Genomic DNA, 24,871 nt, shown 5'->3' with positions numbered 1-24,871 from the left:
CCAAAGGATCTTTGACCCTTTGGTTGAAAGGGCAGTGTTGCCACCAGAAGGCACAACTGAGGGCACATGAAGTTCAACATCAGACACGTGACTCTGAGATTTCACATCAACATGCAAGTGGAGGCAGTGACGGCAGCTGACAGATCATTCTGGAATGTGGGGAGAGGTTGGGCTGGATGAGAGGCGTTTGGGAGCTGCTCTGTGTACAGATGTGTTTAGATTTCATGAGCGGGTGAGGTCCCTGGGGACCTGACCATGGCGATCCAAGGACAGAGCCTTGAGGTCCCCTTAGAGGGCTGGGGAGATGGGACAGGACGGTAGCTGGCTCGGAGGGAAACCAGGGGCCCAGAGCTGGTACAAACAGTAACTAATAACCATGGAAAAGAAAGTGCTTGATACCTACGTGTCTTATAGTTGAGGAACTTTTAAAATAATTATTCTATACATAGTTACAAAAAAGTAGGACAGGGTGAGAAACCCTCCTAAGTAGGAAGACGCTCACATTCGGATAAAACTCTATGGGACGAGTGGAATGAAAACCTTGGGCAGGGAGAGGAAGAAGCAGTGGGCATTTCCCAACCACTGAAGCAGCATTTGTTTATGTTTTTAAAAAAAGCAGGATGGTGGGTGTATCCACCAGAAACATTTAAAAGTAATATGATACTTTTATCTTTAAATGTCAGTCTTTACAGCACACTGGAAATGACACTCCACGTAAATTTTAAACTTCAGTCAGAAAAGCAGCTTCCGGCCAGTGTGTTCAGCGGCCCGGTCGGCGTACTTTCTCTGTAAGGGGCCAGACAGTAAGTCTCCGGGCCGCAGGTCTTTGTTCCGTACTGTTTTGTTTGTTAACAGCCCTTTGAAAATGTACAACCCTTTCTCGGTTGAGGGCTGCACAGGCCTGGCTCACGGGTCGAGTTTGCCTAGTCCAACACCCGGGGCGACACTGTGACACCCATCACTCATCAAGTTGCTTCACAGGAGGGAAAGCGGGTGTGGGTTGACTTATTCAGGGATAGCTTGGGGGGGGGGGTAGCATTAGGTAAGATCTGAGAATAAGGACGCGTGGTCACCTGAGGCCACGCACACAGTCACCCAGTCCAACAGTGCTCGGTGGGACAGCAAGACATCATGCTCTAACGGAGAAACTGAGGCCGGGGATCACGTACTGACTGCAGCCCCACAGCTAGCAGGTGGCAGAGCTGGATGGCCAGGGCAGGAGCAGACAAGGGAGGGGGGCGACAGTGCTGACAGCAGACGCTGACACGGCAGCAGAGCAGGGGCCAGCTCAGGCAGGTGTGGGACTGGGGCCACGCCCCCTCGCGGGCGGGGTGGCGAGGAGCCTGCAGGCCGGTGTGTCGGCTGTGACATGGGGTCAGGAAGCCACCGTGGGGCTGCAGACAAACAGCAGGTTGGCTGCTATGAAGCAGCGCTGAGATGCAGAGAAAACCATGGGCATAATGTGGAAAGAAATGGAAAAGATAAAAAAGGAAGCAAACAACAACAGCTAAAAAAACATAGTATCTAAAATGAAAACATCACTGAATGAGCTGCTCAGTGAATCAGACACCGAATAATAGAGATTATCCACAATGAAGCATCAAACGAAACGTGAACAAAACCTTGGACCTAGTGGAAGTATAATTTATATGTAGAGGTAACATATAAGAGATATTAATATATGTAATCGGAGTCCCAGAAAGGGGTTACAGAAAAAATATTTAAAAGAAATGTTGGCCAAGTTATTTATAAATTCGATAAAAATTATAACTCACAGATCCAAAAAGCTCAATAAACCCCAAGTGAAATAGACAGAAAACCACATCAAAGCACATCATAAACTCCTGAAAACTGTGATAGAGGCACAATCTTACAAGCACCCAGAGAATAAAATGCACATTGTATAAAAGTGGAACAAAGAATTACCATAAATTCTTAGAAGAAAAAAATGCAGAAGAAAAAAAGTCAGAAGGCAAAAGAATATCCTTAAAATGCTGAAATTATCAACTTAAGAATTCAATATTCAGCAAAGCTGATAGAATTCATCGTCAGCAAATCTGCGATACCAAAAATAACAAAACAAAATAAAAATCCAAAGATCTTCAAGCTGAAGGAAAATAACAGATGGAAACTCAGATTTACAAAAGGGAATAAAGGTCATAAACAGTACATTGAAAAATGTATAAAGAAAATAGATTGTTTAAAGGAAAGACAGGGGTGGCTGGATGGCTCAGTTGGTTAGAGCGTGAGCTCTGAATAGCAGGGTGGCCGGTTCGATTCCCACATGGGCCAGTGAGCTGCGCCCTCCACAACTAGATTGAAGGACAACGACTTGGAGCTGATAGGCCCTGGAGAAACACACTGTTCTCCCCGCCCCCCAAAAAAGCAAAGATAACACTCTGGGTTATAGTATATGTAAAGTAAATGAGAACTATACAATAAAGTCTGGGGCGGGGAAAACAAATATACTATTATCTGTCTAACCTTCCACCTTAAGAACTAGAAAAAGAGCAAATTAAACTGAAAACAAGCAGTAGGAAGGAAATAAAGATATGAGCGGTAAACGAAAAATATTATAGAATAGAAGGTGAAAAGACCTAAGGGAATAGGAGGTGGGAGGGGTTGCAATTTTAAGCGGGGGGTGGGACAAGCGAGAAGGCAGATCAATAAAATTGATAATCCTCTAGCAAAACTGATCAAGAAAAAAAGCAAACCTAACTTTTCAGTAACAGGAGTTAGAGTGGATATCAACTACAGAACTTAAAAGGATAAGTTATTAAGAGCAAACTTTCACCAATAAATTTGAAAGTATGGATGACATGAACAAATTCCTTGAAAGACAGAAATTACTAAAGCTCACTCAAGAATAAATAACCAAAATAGCCCTTTATCTATTTAACGAAATTGGATTCATACTTAAAAATCTTACCACAAAAACGAAACAAAACAACAATATTCCAGACCTAGGTAGCTTCACTGGTGAAGTCTAGCCTTTAATAAAGAATACTAATTCTACACAAACTCTTCCAGGAAACAGAAGGGAACACCACTTCCCCATTCCCGCTGGGGGTGGAGGGGCGGACCAGACCCTTATCTTGCACCACATGCAAAAATTAACTCAAAATGGATCACAGACCTAACTGTAAAATCTAAAGCTATAAAACTTTTTTAAAAAATAAGAGGAAATCTTTGTATTTCTTAGACAAAGATTTCTTAAGACACAAAAAGCACATCTATTGGGATTAGTTACATACTATTGCTGTAATAAATTACCACAAGCTAAGTGGCTTAAACAATATAAATTACTATCTGCCCATAGTGGGTCTCACTGGGCTAAAATCAGAGTTGGTAGGGCTGCATTCCTTTCTGGAGGCTCCAGGGAAAACTGCATTTTCCATTTCCTTCATTTTTCAGCTTCAATAAGCTCCCCCCACTTGTATACCTTGGCTCATGGCCCCTCCCCCACCCCGAAAGTCAGCAATGACCAATGGAACAACCCTGTTTCCCCAAAAATAAGACCTAGCTGGACAATCTGCTCCAATGTGTGTTTTGGAGCAAAAATTAATATAAGACCGGTATTATACTGTTATATTATTACATTATATTATATTACATAAGACCCGGTCTTATAGTAAAATAAGACCGGATCTTACATTAATTTTTGTTCCAAAAGACGCATTAGAGCTGATTGTCCAGCTAGGTCTTATTTTCGGGGAAACACGGTAGTAACACGTGCAACAACATAGATGGATCTCAAAAGTACTGTGCTAAGTGAAAGAAGCCAGACGATGTGCTCCAGTTTGGGCCCATTCATATGACACTCTGGAAGAGGTGGACAACAGGGACAGAAATCAGATCAATGACTGCCAGGGGCGGGGAGGGGGGCCTGACCACCAAGGGGACGAGGGATGACACATTCTGTATCTCACTGTGCTGGTGGTCACATAGACAGTCACAATGCAGAGTACTGACACCTATGAACAGCACTGAAGTTCCTGTCTATAAATTATTTCTCAATAAACAGGATTTCTGGAAGGACAAAGAAAAGCCTAAGCCACATATACACTAGTAGGCGTTACGGGAAACCCAAGGAGTGCTGGCAACTTTTACGACACCCAACAGCTTCGCCTTTAAACCGCACACTATTTTTGGATCTCTTATATACATTATGTACATGTGTGTATGGAGGTGACCATCAGAATATATTTTTAACCATGGCAATGAATGGCTTTTAAAACAAGAAGTCAGACGTTTAATTTCATACGCACTCCAGGAAGCCTGATCGTGCCATGAAAAACTGCCTCGGAGTTATGTGCGAGGCAGCGGGTAGACGTCAACGTAAGAACAGTGTGAATCAGACGACGAGTCACCTCCTCGGTAGGATGGCAAGCAAGGCATCACATCAACAGAGTTCTCGGAAGGAGCAGGGGACATTTTCCCACAAAAGTGAGCCGAGGCTAAGGTATGTGCCGGTCTTACTGCTCACGTCTCATTTCTATTAGTAAAAAGAAAAGAACTGCTAGTTGTATTTCTACGGCTATTTGAAAGAGAAGACTCCATCAGGAAAAAGTCTGTTCTTCAAATTTATCCCCTCATAATGGTTAGCTCCATATTAAAGTTAAAAGTCAACCTAGAAAGAACTAGGGATGAGAGTATACATTCTGTGTGTGAAACCCTGACATATTAACATAAACTACAAAGGCTTACTGACCATATTTCTTTGCTCAGAAATTGGGATCTGACCTTATTACACATTTAGAAACTTTTCCTTCTGTAAGACCAATGCTCTAAAACAAACCTAACCAACATAACGGGGATAACAGATAGATCTATTAAAATTTTGTAATTCAATGCAAGCTGCACTTTTATTACCATGCACCAGTTAAGCAATTTTTATAAATTAAAAGCTCAAATTAAGAAAACAGTAATCTAATAATCAATACATTAAAAAGCAAATTTAGGTGAATATACACATAAATATACAAGATTTACAATGGTAGCTATAGAATTCCCCAGTCAAAAATCTTCATGTATGTAACATTAATAAGAAGGATGTTATTAACCACTAAAAAGACCCACACATCTAATAAAGGACTTACATCCAGGCATATGAACTTTACAACTCAAGTAACAACAGGACAAGCGACAGTTCTTAAATGGACAAAATACTTGGATAGTCGAACAAAGAAGATACACAGATAGAAAACAAGCACAGGAAAAGATGCTCAACATCATAGTCATCAGGGAAATGTAAATTAAAGCCATAATGAGATATATACCCACTAGAAAGGCTAAAATAAAAAAGACTGACAATAGCAGTTGTTAGCAAGAATGTGGGGTAACTGGAATTCTCATTCATTGCTAGCAGGAATGCAAAATAGTACCGCTGGAAAACAGTATGGTATGTTTTATAAAGTTAAATTTACTCACAGGACCCCGTAATTCCACTGGCAGGAGAAATAAACACACAGTGGCAGACAAAGACCTGCACTCAAAGGTTTACAGCACTTTATGCAAAATGGCCCCAAAGTGCACAACACAAAGGTTCGCCGCCAACTGGTGAATGTATAAATAAACTATTATATACCTGTATAATAGAATACAACTCATCAATAAAAAGATACAAAATAGTAATATAACAACATGGGTGAAAAAGCATTATGCTAAATTATAGAAAGCAACTTACACCTCAATAGACACTGCTTAAAATTTTTTTTAATTATCTAAGTTTCCGCTTTAAGGAGGAAAAAGAAAAGCAAGTTTTTTGCAAAGATGAACTGGATAAACCTTAAAGCTAACATCATCGAGATGAAAAAAGAAGACCCTGGCCGGCCGGTGGCTCGGGCGGTTAGAGCTCCATGCTCCTAACTCTGAAGGCTGCTGGTTCGATTCCCACATGGGCCAGTGGGCTCTCAACCACAAGGTTGCCAGTTCAATTCCTCGACTCCCGCAAGGGATGGTGGGCTGCTCCCCCTGCAACTAGAAACGGCAACTGGACCTGGAGCTGAGCTGCGTCCTCCACAACTAAGATTGAAAGGACAACAACTTGACTTGGAAAAAAGTCCTGGAAGTACACACTGTTCCCCAATAAAGTCCTGTTGCCCTTCCCCAATAAAAAAAGAAAAGAAAAAAAAAAAAAAACCTTTAAAAAAAAAAAAAGAGAAGACCCAATTAATGATATCAGGAATGAAAAGGGGGACATCAGTACAGATCCTACAGACATTAGAAGAGTAAAAGAATATTCTGAACAACTTTTACATCAATAAATTCTACAACTTAGATGGAATAGACCAACTGCTTTAAAGTAAAACATTACACCAAAGCTGAATAACACTGTATCTATTAAATAAATTCATAAATAGAAACTTTCCCAGAAAAACTTCAGGTCCAGATTGCTTAACTGGTGAATTTTATCAAACACTTAAGAAGAAATAATACCAATCCTACATAAACGTTTTCAGAAAACACTTCATTTATTCTACCAGGATAGCACTACCCTGATGCCAAACCAAAGAAATGACAAGAAAAGAAAAAAGAAAAAAATACGAACATTCTTTACGAATACTGACACAAAAGTCTATAACAAAATATTAGCAAATTAAACCCTGAAATATAAAAAAATGGATAATAGATCACAAACAAATGGGGTTTATTGCAGAAATACAATGTTGGTTTAATATTCACAAATCAATGTGTCATTCACCATATTTACAAAAATAAAGGAGAAAAATCATGATCATCTCAATTGGTGCCAAAAAAACCCCAAAAAAACAAAACAAAACAAAACCACTTGAAAAAAATTCAGCATACATTCATGATAAAAACTAAGCAACCAAGAAAAGAAAGAAACTCTTCAACCTGATAAAGGTTAAAAACCTTTAAAAAACAAACCTGCAGCTGACACCTTATTCAATGAATAATGAACACTTTCCCCCAGGATCAGAAACATGCTCTCACTACATCTATAAACACTGTACAGTAAGAAAAAGAAATTAAAGGCATATGAACCGGTGAGAAAGAAGTAAAGATGTCTTTATTTACAGATGTGATCACCACAGAATCCTAAGAATATATTAAAATGCTACTAGAAGTTAATAAGTAGATTTAGCAAGGTTGACAGGACACATGATCAATATGTATTTTTATAAAAATCAATTGTATTTTTCTACACTAGTAACAAGATGGAAATTTTAAAAATAACATTTACAACAGCTTAAAAAAACACGAAATACTTATCAATACATTTAACAAAGTATTTGCAAGACCTATATGTATACTAAAAATTACAAAATACTGCCAAGAGAAACTAAAGAACATCTAAATAAATAGAGACATTTACCATCCTTATGCATTGGAAGACTCAATATTGTTATCATTTCTTGCCAAACTGATACATTGTGTCAACGGTCTCAATCAAAATCCCAGCACTGGGGAAATGCAAATTGAAACAACAATGAGATACTATTTCATACCCAAATACAAGTTAGTATGTAGAGCAATTGGAAGTTCTCATACATTGCTAGCTGGTGTGTGGTACAACCACTTTAGAAACCTTCTTAAAAAGTTAAACATGAATCTTTCCCATAACTCAGAAATTTCATTAAAGAGAAATGAAAAATTAGCAGTACACAAAGGATGGTATGAGAATGCTAACAGAGATCTTATTCGTGAAGCTGCAAAGAATTCAAATGTGTCAATATGAAAAGCACCAATTATGGCCTATTCACACAACAAATAAAAAGGAACTACTGACACACACAACACATATGAATTTAAAAACATGTTGTGTGAAAGAAGCCAAAGAGTGCAGAAGATTCTCTTACATAAGATAAAAGAGTATGTAAGATTCCATTTATATGAAATTTAAGAACTGACAAACTGATTTATGGAACTAGAAATCAGAAAGGACTCGGGTGCGTCACAGGGAGCGAAGAACTGACTGCTGAGAAGCAAAGGGAACTCTGGGGGTGCTGGGAATATTTCACAGGGCTTGTGGTTACACAGGTGCCTACATTTCTGAAAACTCATTAAGCTGTACAGTTCAAATGAGTAAATCGTGTTGTCTATAATTTTAGACCTCAGTAAAATGTACTTATAAAGGAAAATTTAAAAAAATAATAATAGTTACGTGAGTCCATGGTCTCCTTTGCCTAAAAGCCACCAGGTCACACTGGTCAGGCTGACGGGATGGGACCTCCACCAACCACTGGGCAGCTATGACCTGGCTCCGTTTTTCAGATAGTCCCGCTGGCCGCACAGAAGGTTCCAGGGGACATTTCAGCCAGTCTCTAATTTTTGCTTTGTTTTGTTTCATTTCACTTACTAGTATTTTTTTCCTGTTTGGTGAGTTGATGTGAAGACTTTTTTCCCTCCTAAATTCACTTCTTTTTGCCCCCCCCCATCACCAAATTGCAGTTCCATCTTTTCTCTGAAGAGTACACTTATCCTTAAGCATGAGGGACATTCCAAACACAAACAAAACTATGAAAATGTTACCAAGTGTGAACAGGACCAGTGCTGCCAGAAGCCAGATAAAGGCCTCTGAGCCTCAGAGGCAGAGGCGACTCACCTGGCCGCCCACTATCTAGGCCTCATTTCCCTGTGCTTTCAGACTCAGCTGCAGGACACTGGCTGCAGCAAATGAGCCGGCTTCAAAATCACCGGCTTCACACCTTGTTAAAACTCTACTTCCAGGTATAGCTCTAATTTTTTTTTCAATACTAAGAGGAGCATGACTCCAGAAAGTTTTTCAAAAACCGTGATATTAGGCAAGTTCCAGGGTTGGCAGGTGGCTGCCATGCTTCTCTGAACAGCAAAGGGCAGGGGCCGCAGCAGGTCCGTGAGTCACTGATATCCAGGACGGGGCAGGCACAGTATGTGAGCGCATGCTAGGTACACAGCCCTGAGTCACCGAGACCCAGGACCCGGCAGACACAGTGTGTGAGCGCATGCTCGGTACACAGCCCATGTGATTGGTAGGTCCCATTGGAACAAATACCAACGCCGAGGCACTCGGCAGTTACAGGCGCCAACACATAAGTTCCTTTGCTCTGATCCAACAGTGAACACCCAAACCATAACAAACGACTGTGCTCCGACTTCAAGAACAATAAAAAGAACATCAAAGATGATGTCATATCCAACATCCTTGTAACTTGGTAAAAGGAACAAAAACAAAAAACGCAGTTAAAAAAAAGGGAAACACTCATCCAGAGGCTGGACCCCACGCGAGCTCGCTCATGGAAGATACTAACAAGCCTGGCAAAGTCAAGCAAGTGCGAGAGGCCCACGGAGCCCGAGCTGGGCAAGCGCAGAGCCACTGGAAGGCCCTAGAAAAAGGCAGGGGCAGAGGAGATGTTTACTATAAACACACAAGTCCAGGACGGTTTGGTGACAAACACAGTAATTTCTGAAAATACCCTGCACTGCTTAGTAGTAAATGACGGCCACCACAGTGACCTTGAGTCACCTAGAAATAAAGTGTCCTCAATACCCCTGGCTAAAAACAGCAGAACCAGCAGTGGGTTTTCTGAAGGCACCAAAGAATGGTCACCACTTTCGTCATTTCGGTTCAAAGTCCTAGCTCTGGTTATCTCTGGGTGTCAGGCGAGTGGAACGCCCATTTCTAACTATCCCAGTGCTCAGTCATCTTAGCAGAAATGCTACCAGACTGAATGTACGCACACGTTCCAGAGCTGTTGGTACCGTTTTTCCCCGAATACAAGACCTAGCCGGACAATCAGCTCTAATGCGTCTTTTGGAGCAAAAATTAATGTAAGACCCGGTATTACACATTTTATCATATCATATCGCATTCTATTATACCTGGTCTTATAGTAAGATGCATTAGAGCTGATTGCCCAGCAAGGTCTTATTTTCGGGGAAACACAGCAGAACCTCCACCCAGATTCAGTGGATTTGTAAAACGTTTCAAGCATGGTTTGACACAGGATTTCTCCTGTTATTAGCAAACGTCTTCCACAGGAGAACACCTATCTACAGGAGACAACCCAGGGCTATTTGTGAGCTTGTTCTCACCTATGAAACTCTGCCTTCTTTCACGTTTTTGCTGTTGTTGGTAATGAGGGCACAGCTCACAGTGGTCCATGCAGAGATGGAACTGGCAACCTTGGTGTTCCCAGCACCATGCTCTAACCAACTGAGCTAACCGGCCGCCTCCTGCGTTCTTTCACTTTTAAGTCAGCTAGTGACTCCTGAGTCTGTTCCTCACCCCCTCCGCATTCCCCAAATAAAACAGGACCCCCACTTCCTCCACACACTCCCGTCCCTTCTAGTTAAGTCTCTGTCCCCCTTTCTTCCTGCCCGACCGCACCGGCTGCCCATGGCACCACACCCACGCCCAGCGTCAACACTGCTGGACTGCGCGCGGCCGGGAGCTGCACTGTGAACAGAAAACCCCAAGTCCCCCCTCTGGCTGGGACACTTATCAGTCCTAACGAGGGCAGCTGGCAAGGGCAGCTGGCAACCGGCTGGTGCGCGTGGGCCAGGCCCTGGGCTGAAGCATTTCCTCACACTATCTGTGCAACCTCCTAACTGTCCTGTGACATAGGTCCCACTCCATCTCCTCTGCAGCCAGGTGGCTGCGGCGGAGAGGTTGTGAAGCAATGTAACCACAGTCCCAGCTCCATGCCACGCGGAGCAGGGGCGGAACCGAGTTGAGACCTAAGAGCTTACACGCTCCCCATACACCCACAGCTCTGCCCTCATTCGCTGCAGCGGCCAGCCTGTCTCATCACCGGAGTGAACACTCCTGCGTCAGATTCACGTCACCGGCTTTATTCGACTGCAAAGCACCTATCTTGTCTTCATATGGAAGGGTCATCACTTCCACAAACTCAAAGGACACACCAGGTCACAGACTACAGGTTTGGGCAGCCTTTAAAATTTGCCGTTTGAAAATCACTTTAACACCAAAGTATGTAAGAATATTACCTGGGGTTACAGTTAGCTGAAAGCAATGGAGCTTGTTTGGATCAGGAAAATGCACTTTACATGTACCTGCAAAAGAAACAGCACGTCAGGAAGGTGTGAGAGCTGGGGCAGAGCTCACGGTGAGGCCAACCTCACAACACACACACAGTGTCATGGTGCTGAGTCCCCTTCACCAGATGCCTGATAATAATTGTGCCAAAGTGCTCAAATTGCAAACCAATGGGCTTTCCCATGTGATTTCCCCCTGGTAGTCTTTTATTCGTTAATTCCAAATTGAGATGGTTTCTTCCAATCCTTAAATGGTCACTAACGATAGAGATCGTTTCATTAATTTCAAGAATTATGCTACTTTATTTTAAAAAGAAAAAACCACACACTTCAGGGGAATTAACCGATGTGGATGAGGCTGGCTAAACATGGAAAAACCAGAACAAGAACCCAGGCCAAACCTCTGGTCTGTTCACCTAGCACCACAGTTACTTGCATAGCAAATAGAAGTTAAAAAAGAAATGTATCTGCTAAGTTAGCTCACACCCAGTGTTTTCTGTGGCATCTTTAAATGTCTTCACAACCCAACTGGTAACTCAGCCTGCTTCGTTGGTGAAAGGGTGCTCTGCTGACTCAATGGCCACGCTCTATGCCCACCTGCACTAGACCAGGGGGTGTGGACCTGGGCAGGAGCTCCCACGGGAGAAGAGCTAGTGGTACAGACACGGCAGGGTGGCCACAGCCAACATCTGCCTCCTTCAAACAAATAGCACAGACTGGCAAATCCCCAAGGAATCTGGGGAGAACATATACAGAAATTGTCACTTACTGACGTTATTTCAATCCCACTGAAAATATTTGCCTAGCTTTACAATAGTATGAATTTTAATAAAAAATAGGATTAAAAATTAGACTTGGAAACGGCCTTAGAGACCATCTAGGTCCAAAGTCCCCAGTCATGAGAGATGACACGAAGGTCCACAGAGGTTCAGGGACCAGCCCGAGATCATACAGGTTATTAACAGAAGGAAGTTTAGCTCCCACATTAAAACTGGTCCATGCCTCTTTTCCCTGTACCACACCTCATGCCATTATCTCACGGGCATGCCAAGTGTGCCACCCAAACACAAAGCAGACCTGTTGGTGGGGTTTCTTTTTTTAAGCAGATCCTTCAGAAAATCACTGCAGAGTGAAAGATAACTTAGTCTAGAAGAGCAAGAAGAGTCTGAGAGATTACATTGTCACATTCCTTGTTTTAGGAATAAAGAAACCGGGAGTCAAAGCATTCAAGACCTTCACCCAAATCCCACATCTGAACTGCGCGTGGAACAATTTCAATGGGCTTCGTTTTTCCTATCTTCAAAGTTGAAAAGATAAATGCCATGTTTCTTGAAACACATGTAATGAAAACATGACAAGGGCTGGGAACGTTTCACTGATTGCTTGAAGTTAGATTATCCATTTGTTCTTCATCTCTAGCATTCACCTTTGTCTTAATAAAGGTACTGATGTAGAACTCAATCCCTCGAACATAGACTGGCCCACCAAGAAAAAAGGAATTATCAAGGTAGATTAAAAAATAATAAAACTACTGAAAAGAACCAAAAATTTTAAAGGTCAAAAAAACTCGAAGTTCTAACAACAACAACAAAAGGTTCAAAGTCAGGTTTTTGTTTTAGTTCAATGCACGGGCTTTATTAAAACTGCAGTTAGGCGTTTCCTCTATCAGTAAGCATGGGCTAAGACTCACATAATATTTCCATCTATCTGAAAGATAGATTTTTTTTTCCAATTTTTTTGCAAACAGAGAAATCTCTATAAACCCACAGTATGGAGCCCCGAACTAGCTCTGACTGACTAAATGGCACTGCTATGTGGCAAGTTATATCACTTGCCTAAGTTTTTTAGAAAGATGATTAAACAGATAATAATTTATTCTTTGGAGGTTTCTTGTTTCCTTTTGGATAATGAGCTGCATACTTGTGGAAAGCCTGGCTTACTTGTATAAACGGCGTCAGATCCCCCCCACTGTGACTGGGGGAGAGGGAAGGCAGAAAAAGAGAAGAGGCATGTAACACGTGGTCTCTTTAATCTGACACCTTAGCGGTAAGGCTAGGGAGACGGGTCATGCCTTCTTCACATCTAAGGTATTTAGTTAAAATCCTGGTTTGAGAGCCAATTATAAAGTTGTATTGTTTTTAAACCAAATTTTTAGACAAAGCCAAAGCTACACTTTATGGATTGAAAACCAACGACCTGTGTAAGATTCACAATCGAGGACAAAATGAACCACATCTAAGTGGAAGTTTTTTGTGGTCTTCGATTAAATGTGGTGGGAGTAGAAAATAGAAAGACCACTTTACTTTCTACTTAGAAAAATATCCTAACACACATAGTATTAAAAGAATAGTATAATGTATTCATTACCCAGCTTCGCTATTTTGCCAACCTTGCTTTGTCTAGCCTGTTCAAACACATGGTTATTTGTTCGTTTCCCTGGAACATTTTAAGCCAAATAATTTGTAAATACTTCACCAGGTAGAAAGATAACCTTTTACTAGAATCCCAAGATCCTTCTAGTACTGACTAGAAGGGAACTTTGAAGTCAAGTAGTGCAGTGGCTTTTAAACTGTTTTGACAGAGCCCCACAATAAGACACATTTTATATCACAACCCAGTATACCACAAACACTATGTTAAAAATAATTTTTTGAGAAGCAATGTGTACTTACCTTTAGAAGCTCATTTCACAACTACTTAAGGGTCGTGCCCCACAAGTATCTTTCCAGCGTTAGGCAGAGGTTGGAATGGGCCCCCACATCGGGCTCTCTGCAGCCTTCACCCAGACGAGGAGACCCACATACAACATACAGCACCCACGTCAACAAACACCCTCAGCCTCAGAACAATCTTTTATCCAAGTATCAGGAGAAAAAGTTCTAATTCCAAAAAATACGAAAATGGCCAACGGTTTCAGACTCTCATGGCCTTTCAGACTGAGGGAAGGGGTTAATGATAGGACAAAAGAAAGGAAACTGTGCCACATATCACAATGTAACAGCCTGCACAGGGTCTGTGTGTGTCTGAGCCGGGAGGCCCGAACACAGTGAGAAGACCTGGCGACACAGGGCAGAACGGTCGTCCCACCTCATGCCCCAAGATAAACGGCATGAGCACTTTCCGGACCAAAAAGGTGCGTGACTAGCAAAAATAGGGCTGGCCACCACTGACTTATGTACCTTTTCACTGGGCGAGGACGTGGGGCTGAATGCTGCGGGAGAGAGAAGATAAGAAACTAACCAAACGCACCTCTGCTCCGAGGATGGGAAGCAGGGACGCCCGGTGGGGCTACGTCCCGAAAGACAGTAACTACCTCATTCTCATCAGAGCCTTGAAGACTTGCTAGCTGTCTGCACAAAATTAAAACTTCCTCACATACATGAAGTTCCAGGCTTTTTGCTACGCGAGGTTATTACCACAGCACACAAGCTTCTCCATGCAGTTATTTCACAGCACTTAATGCGAGACTGGGAACGCTATACTTACAGGGTAAGTTAGCTTCAAGTTCTGCAACCTCTGTAGAGACAAAGAGATTGTTGTTAGTGTCAGCTCATTACTCCACAGAAAACCACCAGCTTGAAATTGGCAATTTCCTCCACAACACTGAGGGGGGAAAAATAAGCTGAACTAACCAAAACATACACTTGGTCTTAACTTTAGATGTTAAGCCACGGAATTGCTTTCAAATATTAAGTCACTCGCAGGATGCCACCAACTACAGTCAAGGGCCCTTGAAAATTTACACGAATAAAAACCATAAAATCAACACAGAAATTACGGATAGGTACGTAGTCACTGACTGTTTTCTAAAATCTTGTTCCCCAGTAGCAGAGCCTCCAAACCTGGTATCGATCGATCGATCGATAAATATGTATCTGCGTGTCTCCCAGTTGCCCAGCTCTACCTTCCCGCAAGGGCTCGCCCAGTTTGTGCTCAAACTTGCCCAGGGAGGACCCTCTCTCCTTCCTGCTGGGCCGTGCCCGTGCCTGTGCCTGTGCCCTGGGAGCTACATTCCTTGACCCCGTCGCTCTCCTCTGGGGGCTCTTCTATCAGTCACTCATCAGCATTTAAGCTCAGCACCCCTCTGCCAGGACAATGCTGCAAACCCCCGCCTCATCCTGCTGGTACAGAGCTGAGGTCTGGGGGGACCCAGAAATAACTGGGCACACGTGACATAATGTGTTCTGGGATCCCGAGACAATGGGAAGGAGGAGGTTATTGAGTGGGCTCTGGAGAACAAATGGAATTCAGTCTGTAGAGGTGGGACAGGGACTCCAGGGCAGTGAGCGATGTGCAGAAGCACAGGCTCAGGCAGGACAGAGGCCGGAAGGCACACAGTGCAGCCACAGGAAAGAGGGTCGAGGAACAGGGCCGGGACCACGGAGGCCGGAGTGCACGCTCCAGAGTTCTCAACTGTCTGCTGCAGCAAAGGAGCCGAGGGAGATTTCTGAACAAAAGTTTCTGAGCTTTGCCTCACGAGGACAACTTCAGAAGGGCAAGCGGAGGCCACGGGACCTGTGAGGAGGGCACTCTAATGGGCAGCAAAGGCCCAGCAAAGGCAGGGAGTCAGGGTGTCCGAGCAAAGAGGATGGAAGGAGCCGCCCGCTGTGTGGGGCACCAAGGGCTGCCGTGCCAGGAAGCCTGGGGGGAGGAAGCTGAGGCGTGGGTGCACAACCAAGGCCACGGCCCAGGAGCCTCCGCAGGGCAATGCCACCTGGTGCCATAAGACCGACAAAGGGGAGAGACTGGTGAGAAGAAAGAATCTGGGCAGAAAGCAGAGGACAAAGAGCCTGGAAAGTTACTGATCAAAATCAGGTGGAAAAGTAGGAGACGCGGGGAATGTGGTGATTCAGTGAAGTCGGCACAGATTGGTCCAGGGGGAATGAGGCCCCCAGCAAGGCCATCAGATGTGCTCAGACCCTGCCAGGGCATTCGGAACAGCAGGAGGCCCGTGGAGAGGTGGGAAGCAGATTCATAAAACTAAGAGGCAAATGCGTGGTCCAAACACAGGCACAGCAGACGTGACGCCTCCTTCGAGTGAAGTGGGAGGGATGGCAGGGCCACGTGGCACAGCGCAGAGGGCATGGCGGGAAGACTGGCAGGGGCTGCACCGTGAGGCTGAGGGTGTAGGAAACGCACAAGTCTGACACCAGCTGCCTAACCATCTGTACAGACACAGGGGGCCCATGAAACTATCAGTTCTGGGGTCCAGGTACCTGGAATGGCATCCAGACAGTGGAGTGGGCAGAGGTGGCAGGAGCCGGGAGTGACAGGCCCTCGTGGTGCCAGGGGCACAGCGGAAGCTCCAGCCAGAGAGAGCCTTCTCACGGGAGAAAGAGAGGCAGTCTCTTGAGAGGAGTATCAGTTAACCACCCTCTGGCTGCGAGCGGAAAGGACCAGGTTTTGTGATGGGATGCAAGCCTGGGAGCCGGTCTGCTTGGCAGTCTTGTGTCGTGGTGCATTCAAATACAGTCACTTAACAAAACAAAATGATGGCGATGGTTCTTATGAACACGGTGACCTTGAGTCTTGGCTTATCGACTGGCCCACTCTTGCCCTTCCCTAGAGCGGGGTGCTCCCTAAGAGAGTGGGGTACCATCAAGTTGAGCTGAGGAAGACCGCCGTGCTCCCCGGCAGCCATACCAGGTCCTCCGATCGAGGAAGGGGCAGGGCCCCGCTCTGCACACAAGGCATTCATTCGATCAAAAACACACATTTCAGCAAATGACTCATTCATATTAATCACTTTAAAGTAAATGTTATCCATATAGTTAAACTCCATGTTTTTAAGGCAAATACTATTTCCATATTGTGTCATACTATCATTTAACTTTCTGTTGAGAAGAATTTTCCAGAACGGTCCGTGAGGGCCTTTTGGAGAGACTCATGCTGGCTTTCTCTGGTGGGCCTGTCCCATCTGCAGTCCCAAGACCTCTGGTAGCCCAGCTTTATATAAGCCCAGTGAAATAAAAACTGTGCCCAGAAACCAAACAAACACACCCAGAGGACCTGAAGTGGCCCCAGAATGGAAGTGCTTGAGAGAACAGTCCAGTGCCAAGGACAGCGAAGAGGTGAAGTCTGGACACAGGAGGGAGTGGTGGCACTGACCAGGGTATCACAGAAGTGGCCCCCACACTGCGGGGACGGGGTGTGGGGCCAGAGGCCGCTCATGAGGGCAGGGATCTCCGGCCGGCTGCACGGCGGTCACCCGGGAGGCTCCTGCTGGTCTGTTCAACAGCTTCGCTAGACAATGGACCTACTGAAGTGCACGACTCAATGATTTTTAGTAAAACTTGGAGTTGAGTGTCCATCACCACCATCTAGAACCCGCTGAGCCCACCCTGCCACCCAGCCCCACCCAGCCCATCACCCCAGAAGTTGTAGGTGCAGCTGAGGCTCTGAAGTTTTCCCTCTCCCCAGGGACAGGGAAACGGCTACAGGCGATTTCGCCAAGCTAAAATGTTTACACACTCATTCACACAGATGCACGTGTAACTGCACACTGCCGTCTACAACTAGCCTCCACAGGTGAGCGTCAGGCTTGCATCTGCATGTTCAGCGTAACCCACTGAGGGAAGGCGGGCGAGGGCCGGGGAGGGCTGGCTCTCAGACCCTGTCCAGCAACGGCCCCCCGCTGCCAGGGCCTCGGCAGGCGTTTGGTCCAAGACCAGTGCAGGGAAGCAGTACAATCCTGGGGGACAAGAATTTCAATAAAGATGCCAGGCATTTTAACTCAGCCCAGCACACATGGCAAAATAAGCCACGGGTGCTCGCGCGGTGTTCCTGTCAGGGAGCTGTCCCAATGACACGCCAAATGATGGCAAACGCTGGTGCACGAACACCAAGCCATCAACTCAGAAGCCATGAGCAGGACAAGCTAACTGCCTGACACGCCCGAGGCCTCCCGGCAGAGCGGCGGCCCTGCGCTGCATAACCTCAGGGCCCGCCGGACCCTGCACCCACCAGCAAGGGAACGGGCAGCCGGGTATTTGTGCACCAGCCCACGCTGCCCACACCTCCACCACGCAGGGCCGGCCCAGCCCCGCTGCGAGACGCCGGCACCCTGTACAACCCCACAGCCGCACGGCTTCCTTCTGAGAAATGAGGCTCTTCCTTTGTAACTAAAGAGCAAACCGCACAGCCCCCGTGCAGCACGACTGCACTGAAGCTTCCGATGACCACAGCGGCCCACACAGCGCGTGCTGCCCCCTTCTGCCACGGGCCTGTCACCGCAGCGCTCAGCCACCTGCACGGCACCTGCCACTCTCCACGGCGCGGCTGCCAGTACCTGGCCCTGAGCCTGGCGCATATGGGGTGCCCAGGAAACGCTTGACAAACAAGCACACTTGCCAGCAAGCGAGCAGTGCTGTCAGTGTAACGTCATGAGGAGCCTTTCTCCTTGTGCGGGGGGCCCGAGGCATTCCAAAGGTGCTGCGCACTCACCTGTGCCCCAAGGGGATGGTATCAGAGGGGCACCTGGGAGCGAATGAGGTCAGGTGAGGTCCTGCGGGTGGTGCTCACAGGATGGGGTTAGTACCCTTGTGAGCAGACACCAGGTGCTCGCAGGACAGGAGAGGGCCCTTGCCAGGAATTGAATCTGCCAGAGCCGTGATCTTGGACGTCCAGCCTCCAGAACGGTGAGGAATGAGAGTCTATTGTCTCAGCCCGTTGGTGGGATTTTGTGATGGCCTGGCTGACCAAGACACAAGGCCAGTCTCAGATGCACATGGCTCTTAGCGAGAGTCAGCTCCAAACCCCATCAGGCAACACCAGGCGAGGCAGCCGCGCCCTCTAACCCAGGGAGAGATGGCAGCTCCTCCACCAGAACCACTGCCTCTGGTTCAAGAGAGAACTAGAGCTTTCTGTGTGAGCTTCCTGTCTGTGCACTGAGCCCCTCTTCTGAGCTCTCCCCCTCCACGCAGTGCCCTGACCTGGGAGGCTCCCGACCCCTCCGCAGCGCCCCAGCCAGCCCTCCACGCAGTCCAAGGGACTTCCAGCAGCACACTGCAATGCGGGCCCCTCCACACTCGGGGGAGCAAGGCTGTAACCCTGGAAACCCACACAGCCCTGCAGCAGAGACTGGTGTCTACGGGCATGGAGCCCCAAGGCCTTCGACCATCCACTTCAACAAGAGCAGACAGGGCTGACTTGAGACCCCCCCAAAAACACCCCCCCTTTTCCCACAGACCTCCTTCTGCCCCTCCCACAGGCCCCTCTCCCCGCACCCCACCCACCAGTCCCACTGGCTATTCAGTACACCTGAGGGGCCACCAAGTTTCCTGGGCAGCTTCACTGCTTCTCAGCCCCCAGCACAGCAAGTCAGGCCATGAGGGCCAGCTGCCTCGGCAGGGCTCCTCCTCTCCGGGGCACTGCCAGCTCCACAGGCTGCCAAGCGCCCCGAGGCATTCCACAGGTGCTGTGCATTGAACCATGCCCTCCAAACCTCCTGGGTTGAAGCCATGCCCCCACCCCCCACCACGCGATGGTACTAGCTGGGGCATTTGGGACTGTCCTGCCAACATGCGAGCCAAACCCTGAGCCCAAGTTCTGGGCAGGGCCGAGTGGGGAGAGCAGCTCGAGAACAGTGAATGGTTGTCCTCTCCCCCTCTTCCAGGAAGCACACTGGAAGGGGGTCCCTCCTGCACCAGCACATGACCGGACTGCCAGTGCCGGGTGCTCACCAAGGGAGGCCCACACGGCACCCCACAGAACACGGGCAGGCAGCTGGGCAGTCAGGCCTCTCTGCTCTGCGCAGGCCTGGAGCAGGGTGAGCAGACACCACAGCCCAGCCCCGGGCCCAGCCCCTGAAGCAGGAGGACGCCAGGAAGCACCTGGGTGCAGGGCTGACAGGACGACGGCTGCTCGCAGGTCACTCCCTCTCGTTGCCTCATGCAGCCTGACCTGAACTCGGTGCAATTCCAAGTCCCCGCATTTCACAAAGACTAAAACAGGGAACAGCTGCCTCCCAGCTGCCTGGAGCCCGAGCTCCTCAGGGCTCACTCCCAGCAGCCTGGCACACAGCAGGCGCCGCAACGTTTGTGGCGTGAACAAGTGGGAGAACAGGCAGACAGACAGGCTCCGATCACATGAACAGTGTCAGCCTCTCAGAGACAAGAAAGTAAGTAATTCTGCTCGAGGGCTTTTTGGGAGGTGAGGACATCGCCAGACTCAATGGCTCCCAAAGGTCCACCAGGAACACAGCGCCATCTGCCCTGTGGCGGAAAACACTGGTGATGGCCCAGGCCTGTGTGGGGCCAACAGGAAATGCATGAATCTGACACTCTCTCCCCAGTGTCCCCAGCTCCCCAAATTCAGGGCAGACAGTAGCCCGCAGTCCTAGCCCAGAAATGATTGTTTTCCACCCCCAGGGACTGCTGCCACAAGCACCTCTCCAGTTCTAGCCCGGAGAACGTCCTTGAAACCACCTGGGGGGGGTACAAATGAAGAGCTGCAGTGGTCACCGGGCCAGCATGGTAGAAGCACCCCCTGGCCAGCGGCTGCAAGGCCAGCTACAGCGTGTCCAGGACGGACTCCAGCCTTGTTGCCCTTCAGACCCGGCCCACTAGCCAAGGAAAAACCAGGAGCTCCCGTGGTGCAGCCTCAACAGGCCCTCACTGCTGGGGACCACTGTCCCTGCCAAGCTCCAGTCTCTCCATCCATCAGCGCCCCCCCACAGCCATCTGCACCAGGACAGACCCCACGCCACGGAAGGTCAAGCACAGCAACACACTTCGTTGCTTTATGTTTCTGTGGCCTTCACTACCCAGACCCTCCGCCAAAGAGGGCGGGTGGCCAGCAGATGGCCTCAGCTCAGTCCTTCCAGAGCCTGTGTGGGCAGCACAGACGACCCCTCACCCCACACCCCTCACAGGGCAGCCCCCATCTGACCCTGTCTGCTGGATGCGGGCAGGACACCTGGCCAGCGCCTGACGGGGCACAGTGCTGAAGGGCCCTGCTTGCTCTGCCGCACCGGCTGTCACGGGGCTTCCCTGAGGCCTGACCCCCAGCCCGCTCCTGCTTCCTCCACCCCCTCCACAGGTCTCGCCCCCAGCGTACTCCTTGACTCTGCTGCCCCGCACGCCCTGCTCCCGGGAGCCCACCTGCGGCACTGAGTCCCTGAGACACAGTGACGCACTTTCTACCAACTGCTGATCGTCAGGATGAAACTCACACAGAGCCCACATCAGCCCAGGGTGACAGTCCTGGCTGTGGCAACCTTGCTGAACTCGGACGCCCTACTTTTCTCCAAGTCCCCAAAGGGGGGTTTCGCGTAAAAGGGACTCTCATCCAGTGCCTCAGCGGCCACGGCTCCACTACTCAAAGGAGGACAACATGCCTCACACCCCTTCCCGGGCTTGCCTGGCCCCTGGCTTCCTCTGCAGATGGAGCCCCGAGCCAGCACCCAGGAAAGAGACTCAGGTCCTCAAGGGCCCAGCCAAGTGGGGTGCTGAGCCATGCTGCATCCTGAGCCCAGGGGAAGCCTCCTGTGCTGTAACAAGCTCTGCATACAGCCTGTGCTGTCCTGGACAAAGCAGCTAACACCCACAAGTGAACACTGGTCCTTCCTCTACCACCCACCAGGCTGGTAAGCCCAAGTCGAGCCAAGGCCCAAGGGCAGCCTCCCCCGAGCCCGCTGCCTTCCTGTCCCCACGCCTTCCGAGGCCCAGCACTGTGGGCGCAGTCACGCGCACCGCTCTCCGGCCAGTTTCGGGACATCAGATGCCCGTCAGCCCACGGCGTCCAGCTAACAGACCACGAAAGCAGGCAGTTCTAACAAAGCACCTGACCTTCGCTTCCTAGCTCCTCACACTTGAGAAACGCAAACACGTCATGCAGTAAAGTACCCCGGGTTATAAGCTCCTTCACAGCAGGAACTGTTTCTTCCTCGTCTCCAGTCCACCCTAGGAAACTGCCTCTGCACCTACGAGGGGTAAATCTGTTCCACGAATGAATGCAAAGTGCCACACAAATGCGGGCGTATTCACACACTCACGTTCTAGAAACCCTCCTCCAAACACTAGGGCACGGTTGTTAATCCTGTGAAGAGAAGGAATTTCGCACAGGGCCCTCTGCAGTCTTTGGGATCAAATGGGGAAGGACCAGAAAGATCACCTAGTCCCACCCCCCCCTTTCCACCCGGACACTGACGCTGAGGAGACCAGAAGAAGTGAAGCACCGCCCTGCCACTCCAGGCCTGCTGGCTCGGCTGACCACCCCTACCGAGGACATCCCCACGACAGAAGACACGCCAGTTCCCAACACCATCTTCTCACCATCAGCATTCCCACAGCCCGTGCTCGGGACAAAGTCCTTCGCTGTAAGCAGTAAGTATTTCTATCTTAAAATGTTTTCAAACAGGTGTCTCTATTCAACAGGCTGCTGCCCACGTCCTGAAGGAGCCCAGTCACACTTCCTCTTGTCACAGGCTCTACGAGGGCCGTGGGTGCCATTACCTTTAACGAGAAGCCTGTCTCTCACAGACACCCTCCGCGTGGAGTCGGAGGCTGTGGCTGGCGTCCGGGACCCTTTGAGACCGTCGTCCCGCTTCAGTTTGCTTGCCAGCGTCAGCATTACTGCCACCTACCCTGCAAGACAGACCGGACGCAGTTAGGACAGTCTGTGGACAAAAACCGGACACTGACAACAACGACAGAAGGTGGTTTTCATTTATTTTTAATTTGTAGAAAAACTTAGTATTATAAGGTACATTAACAAGACTGGATTCCTCCATAATGAATTGGGGCAATCTCTACACCACCCTCATAAGTCTAATTTCTTAAAGTATAAATTGAAACTTTATAAAGGGAGAGCCATGGATTTAACACTGACTGGTCGTCAGCCCTGGGTACAGAGGTGATAAAGGCCCCGCAGAGCCTCAGCCAACAGGTTCCACATGGGCCCTGCCAGCTGCAGGGACCACAGGCCCGTGGGTGGCCCACAGGCCTGGCCCATCACAGACTGAGGGGAGTGTCCTCGTCTGCTGAGAACAGTGCTTTCCTTCTTCCTTTAATAAAGGTGTAGCTAGAACCTTAACACGCATCTTTCCATTTGTTTGTTTTTTATTTACAGCTTTAGGCAATATTGACATCCAGTTACATTAACGGCCCAAACTAGACTGTCTACATTGGCTGCTGCCAACCCACCTGTGTCTCAGGGTCCCCCACTGACACTTTACTGGGATGGACAATTAGGACCAAACGCAGGTGACGCCCTGACTGCCTGGGAGAAAGGGCTAAAGACAAGTGACCAATTTCACAGATATAATCGCCCTCTAGAATCCGCCTTCTGTTTCTCACGAGCTGCCATTCACCTGACACTTCCCCCAGCTCTTGCTGGCTTTAGCACGGTTGGCGAGGGCCTCGGGAGCTTTTGATTGAGGAAAAAAGTTGGTCACCTGCCCAACAGTTCCATAATTTCCTTTGTTGTTTTAATATCATTTCCTTTCAATACCATTCTCATCATTTTCAAAAGAAAATGATCTAAAACTTCCAGAGGGAAACTTGGTCAAACCATAGAACTTTGAGGCCAAGATCTTGAAAGCCAACATATAAGGGTACCGCTCCCCCATGGATGTCAACCATTTTTATCCAGATCCCTTATACAGCCTCTCCCACGATCTTCTGTATCTCCCCAAAGACTGTGTGATTTTATTTTTTATTACTTGTATCATGAAAATGACACATTAACACGACCTTCTGAACTGTACACAACTTCTGCGCACACACACACACACACACACACACACACACACTCCCCAAGCCCTTTAAGAATCGCTGGTCTAAATTAGCTTCAAGACAGGTCAGCTGCACATTAACATTCACCAGCTACGAGGATTTCAAGCCTGGTAAGGACTCGTACCCCCTACTCCCCACTCGTTTACAGATGTGGACCTGTGACAATGGGCCTAGGAACTGGCCTGTCTGAGGCCACTCAGCTGCCAGAGGCAGTCACCACAGAAACACCAGTTTCCCTCGTGGAGATGCCGTGAGAGTGGTGCCAGTTTCAGGGGTATGCACGTCCGTCAAGACGCCTCATCATACCCTTAAAACGTGCAGTTGGTGTACTTCAATTATACCTCAAGAAAGTTGACAGAATGTGAAAACCCAACCAACACTGGTTTTTTTCATTCCCCTCTACCATGCCATCTCCTCAGGTGGACCTACACAGAAGCAGGGACCACACTCAAGCAACACCCACCTTCTCAGCTCTACCCAGGGCTGGGAGCTCGGGGCTGTTTATGAAGTAACTCACAAAGGGGCGGGGCTGGCCTGGAATGAGCACACCTGTGGGGGCTCCACCCAGCGCTGCCAGAGACAGAGCTCTAGCTGAGCCCACCCCAAATGAGGTTGTCAGGAACTGGATCACAAAGGAGTGTCTGGCCCGGCCAAGTCCACTGTCGCCAACCCAGACTTGAACACCTCATCAGGGTCACCGGATGACCGCCCAGATACGCGTCCATTCCTTGGGGGTTGGCTGCAAGCACGGATGCACCACACAAAGGCCACTTGGTTTTTATCCTCTAGCTGACCTTGGCAATGAAATATGGCAAAAAATAAAAGCACGGCATGTCTAAAGAGTTCAGCAGGCAGTACCCTAGGAAGGTCACAATGAAGAGACCCATGGAAAACTGAGGGCCCGGGCACATGCCTGGTCCACACCCAGCTCTGAGGACCTGCACAGAAGGAGCCGCTCAGAGGGTCCTGGCAAGACTCACTCTCACGACGAAAGGCTCACACCCAGACACTTGTGTCACTGAAGTCGGAGGACTCCGCTTTGTTCTTTTATAGTCCCCACTAGCCCACAGTGAATTCTTCTGTGGGCAGAGTGTGTCCCGTACTCAGTTCCACCAGTCAGGGTCCTGGCTTACACT

At 48.1% G+C, this 24,871-nt stretch overlaps 1 protein-coding gene across 3 annotated transcripts in view; it reads right to left on the bottom strand.

The window, feature by feature from the left end:
* The window catches only part of UBE2F (ubiquitin conjugating enzyme E2 F (putative)), a 48,719-nt gene that overhangs the window by 21,684 nt on the left and 2,164 nt on the right, over positions 1 to 24,871 (bottom strand). The window contains exons 2-4 of one of the 3 annotated variants that reach the window (XM_074315910.2): positions 22,455 to 22,586; positions 14,488 to 14,517; positions 10,954 to 11,019 (exon numbers count right to left, since the gene is read on the bottom strand). In XM_074315910.2, coding sequence (XP_074172011.1) covers positions 10,954 to 11,019; positions 14,488 to 14,517; positions 22,455 to 22,572 — 214 coding nt within the window. In that variant the 5' untranslated portion in view covers positions 22,573 to 22,586. The remainder of the gene's footprint in view (positions 1 to 10,953; positions 11,020 to 14,487; positions 14,518 to 22,454; positions 22,587 to 24,871) is intronic. The other 2 variants (XM_074315911.2, XM_074315914.2) reach the window with 2 other exon arrangements.

Source organism: Rhinolophus sinicus, chromosome 17 (assembly GCF_057876585.1).
Source record: "Rhinolophus sinicus isolate RSI-liver-muscle chromosome 17, RSI-T2T, whole genome shotgun sequence".
In the NCBI taxonomy this organism is placed as follows: domain Eukaryota; kingdom Metazoa; phylum Chordata; class Mammalia; order Chiroptera; family Rhinolophidae; genus Rhinolophus; species Rhinolophus sinicus.
This window is presented reverse-complemented; position numbering and strand designations above follow the sequence as displayed.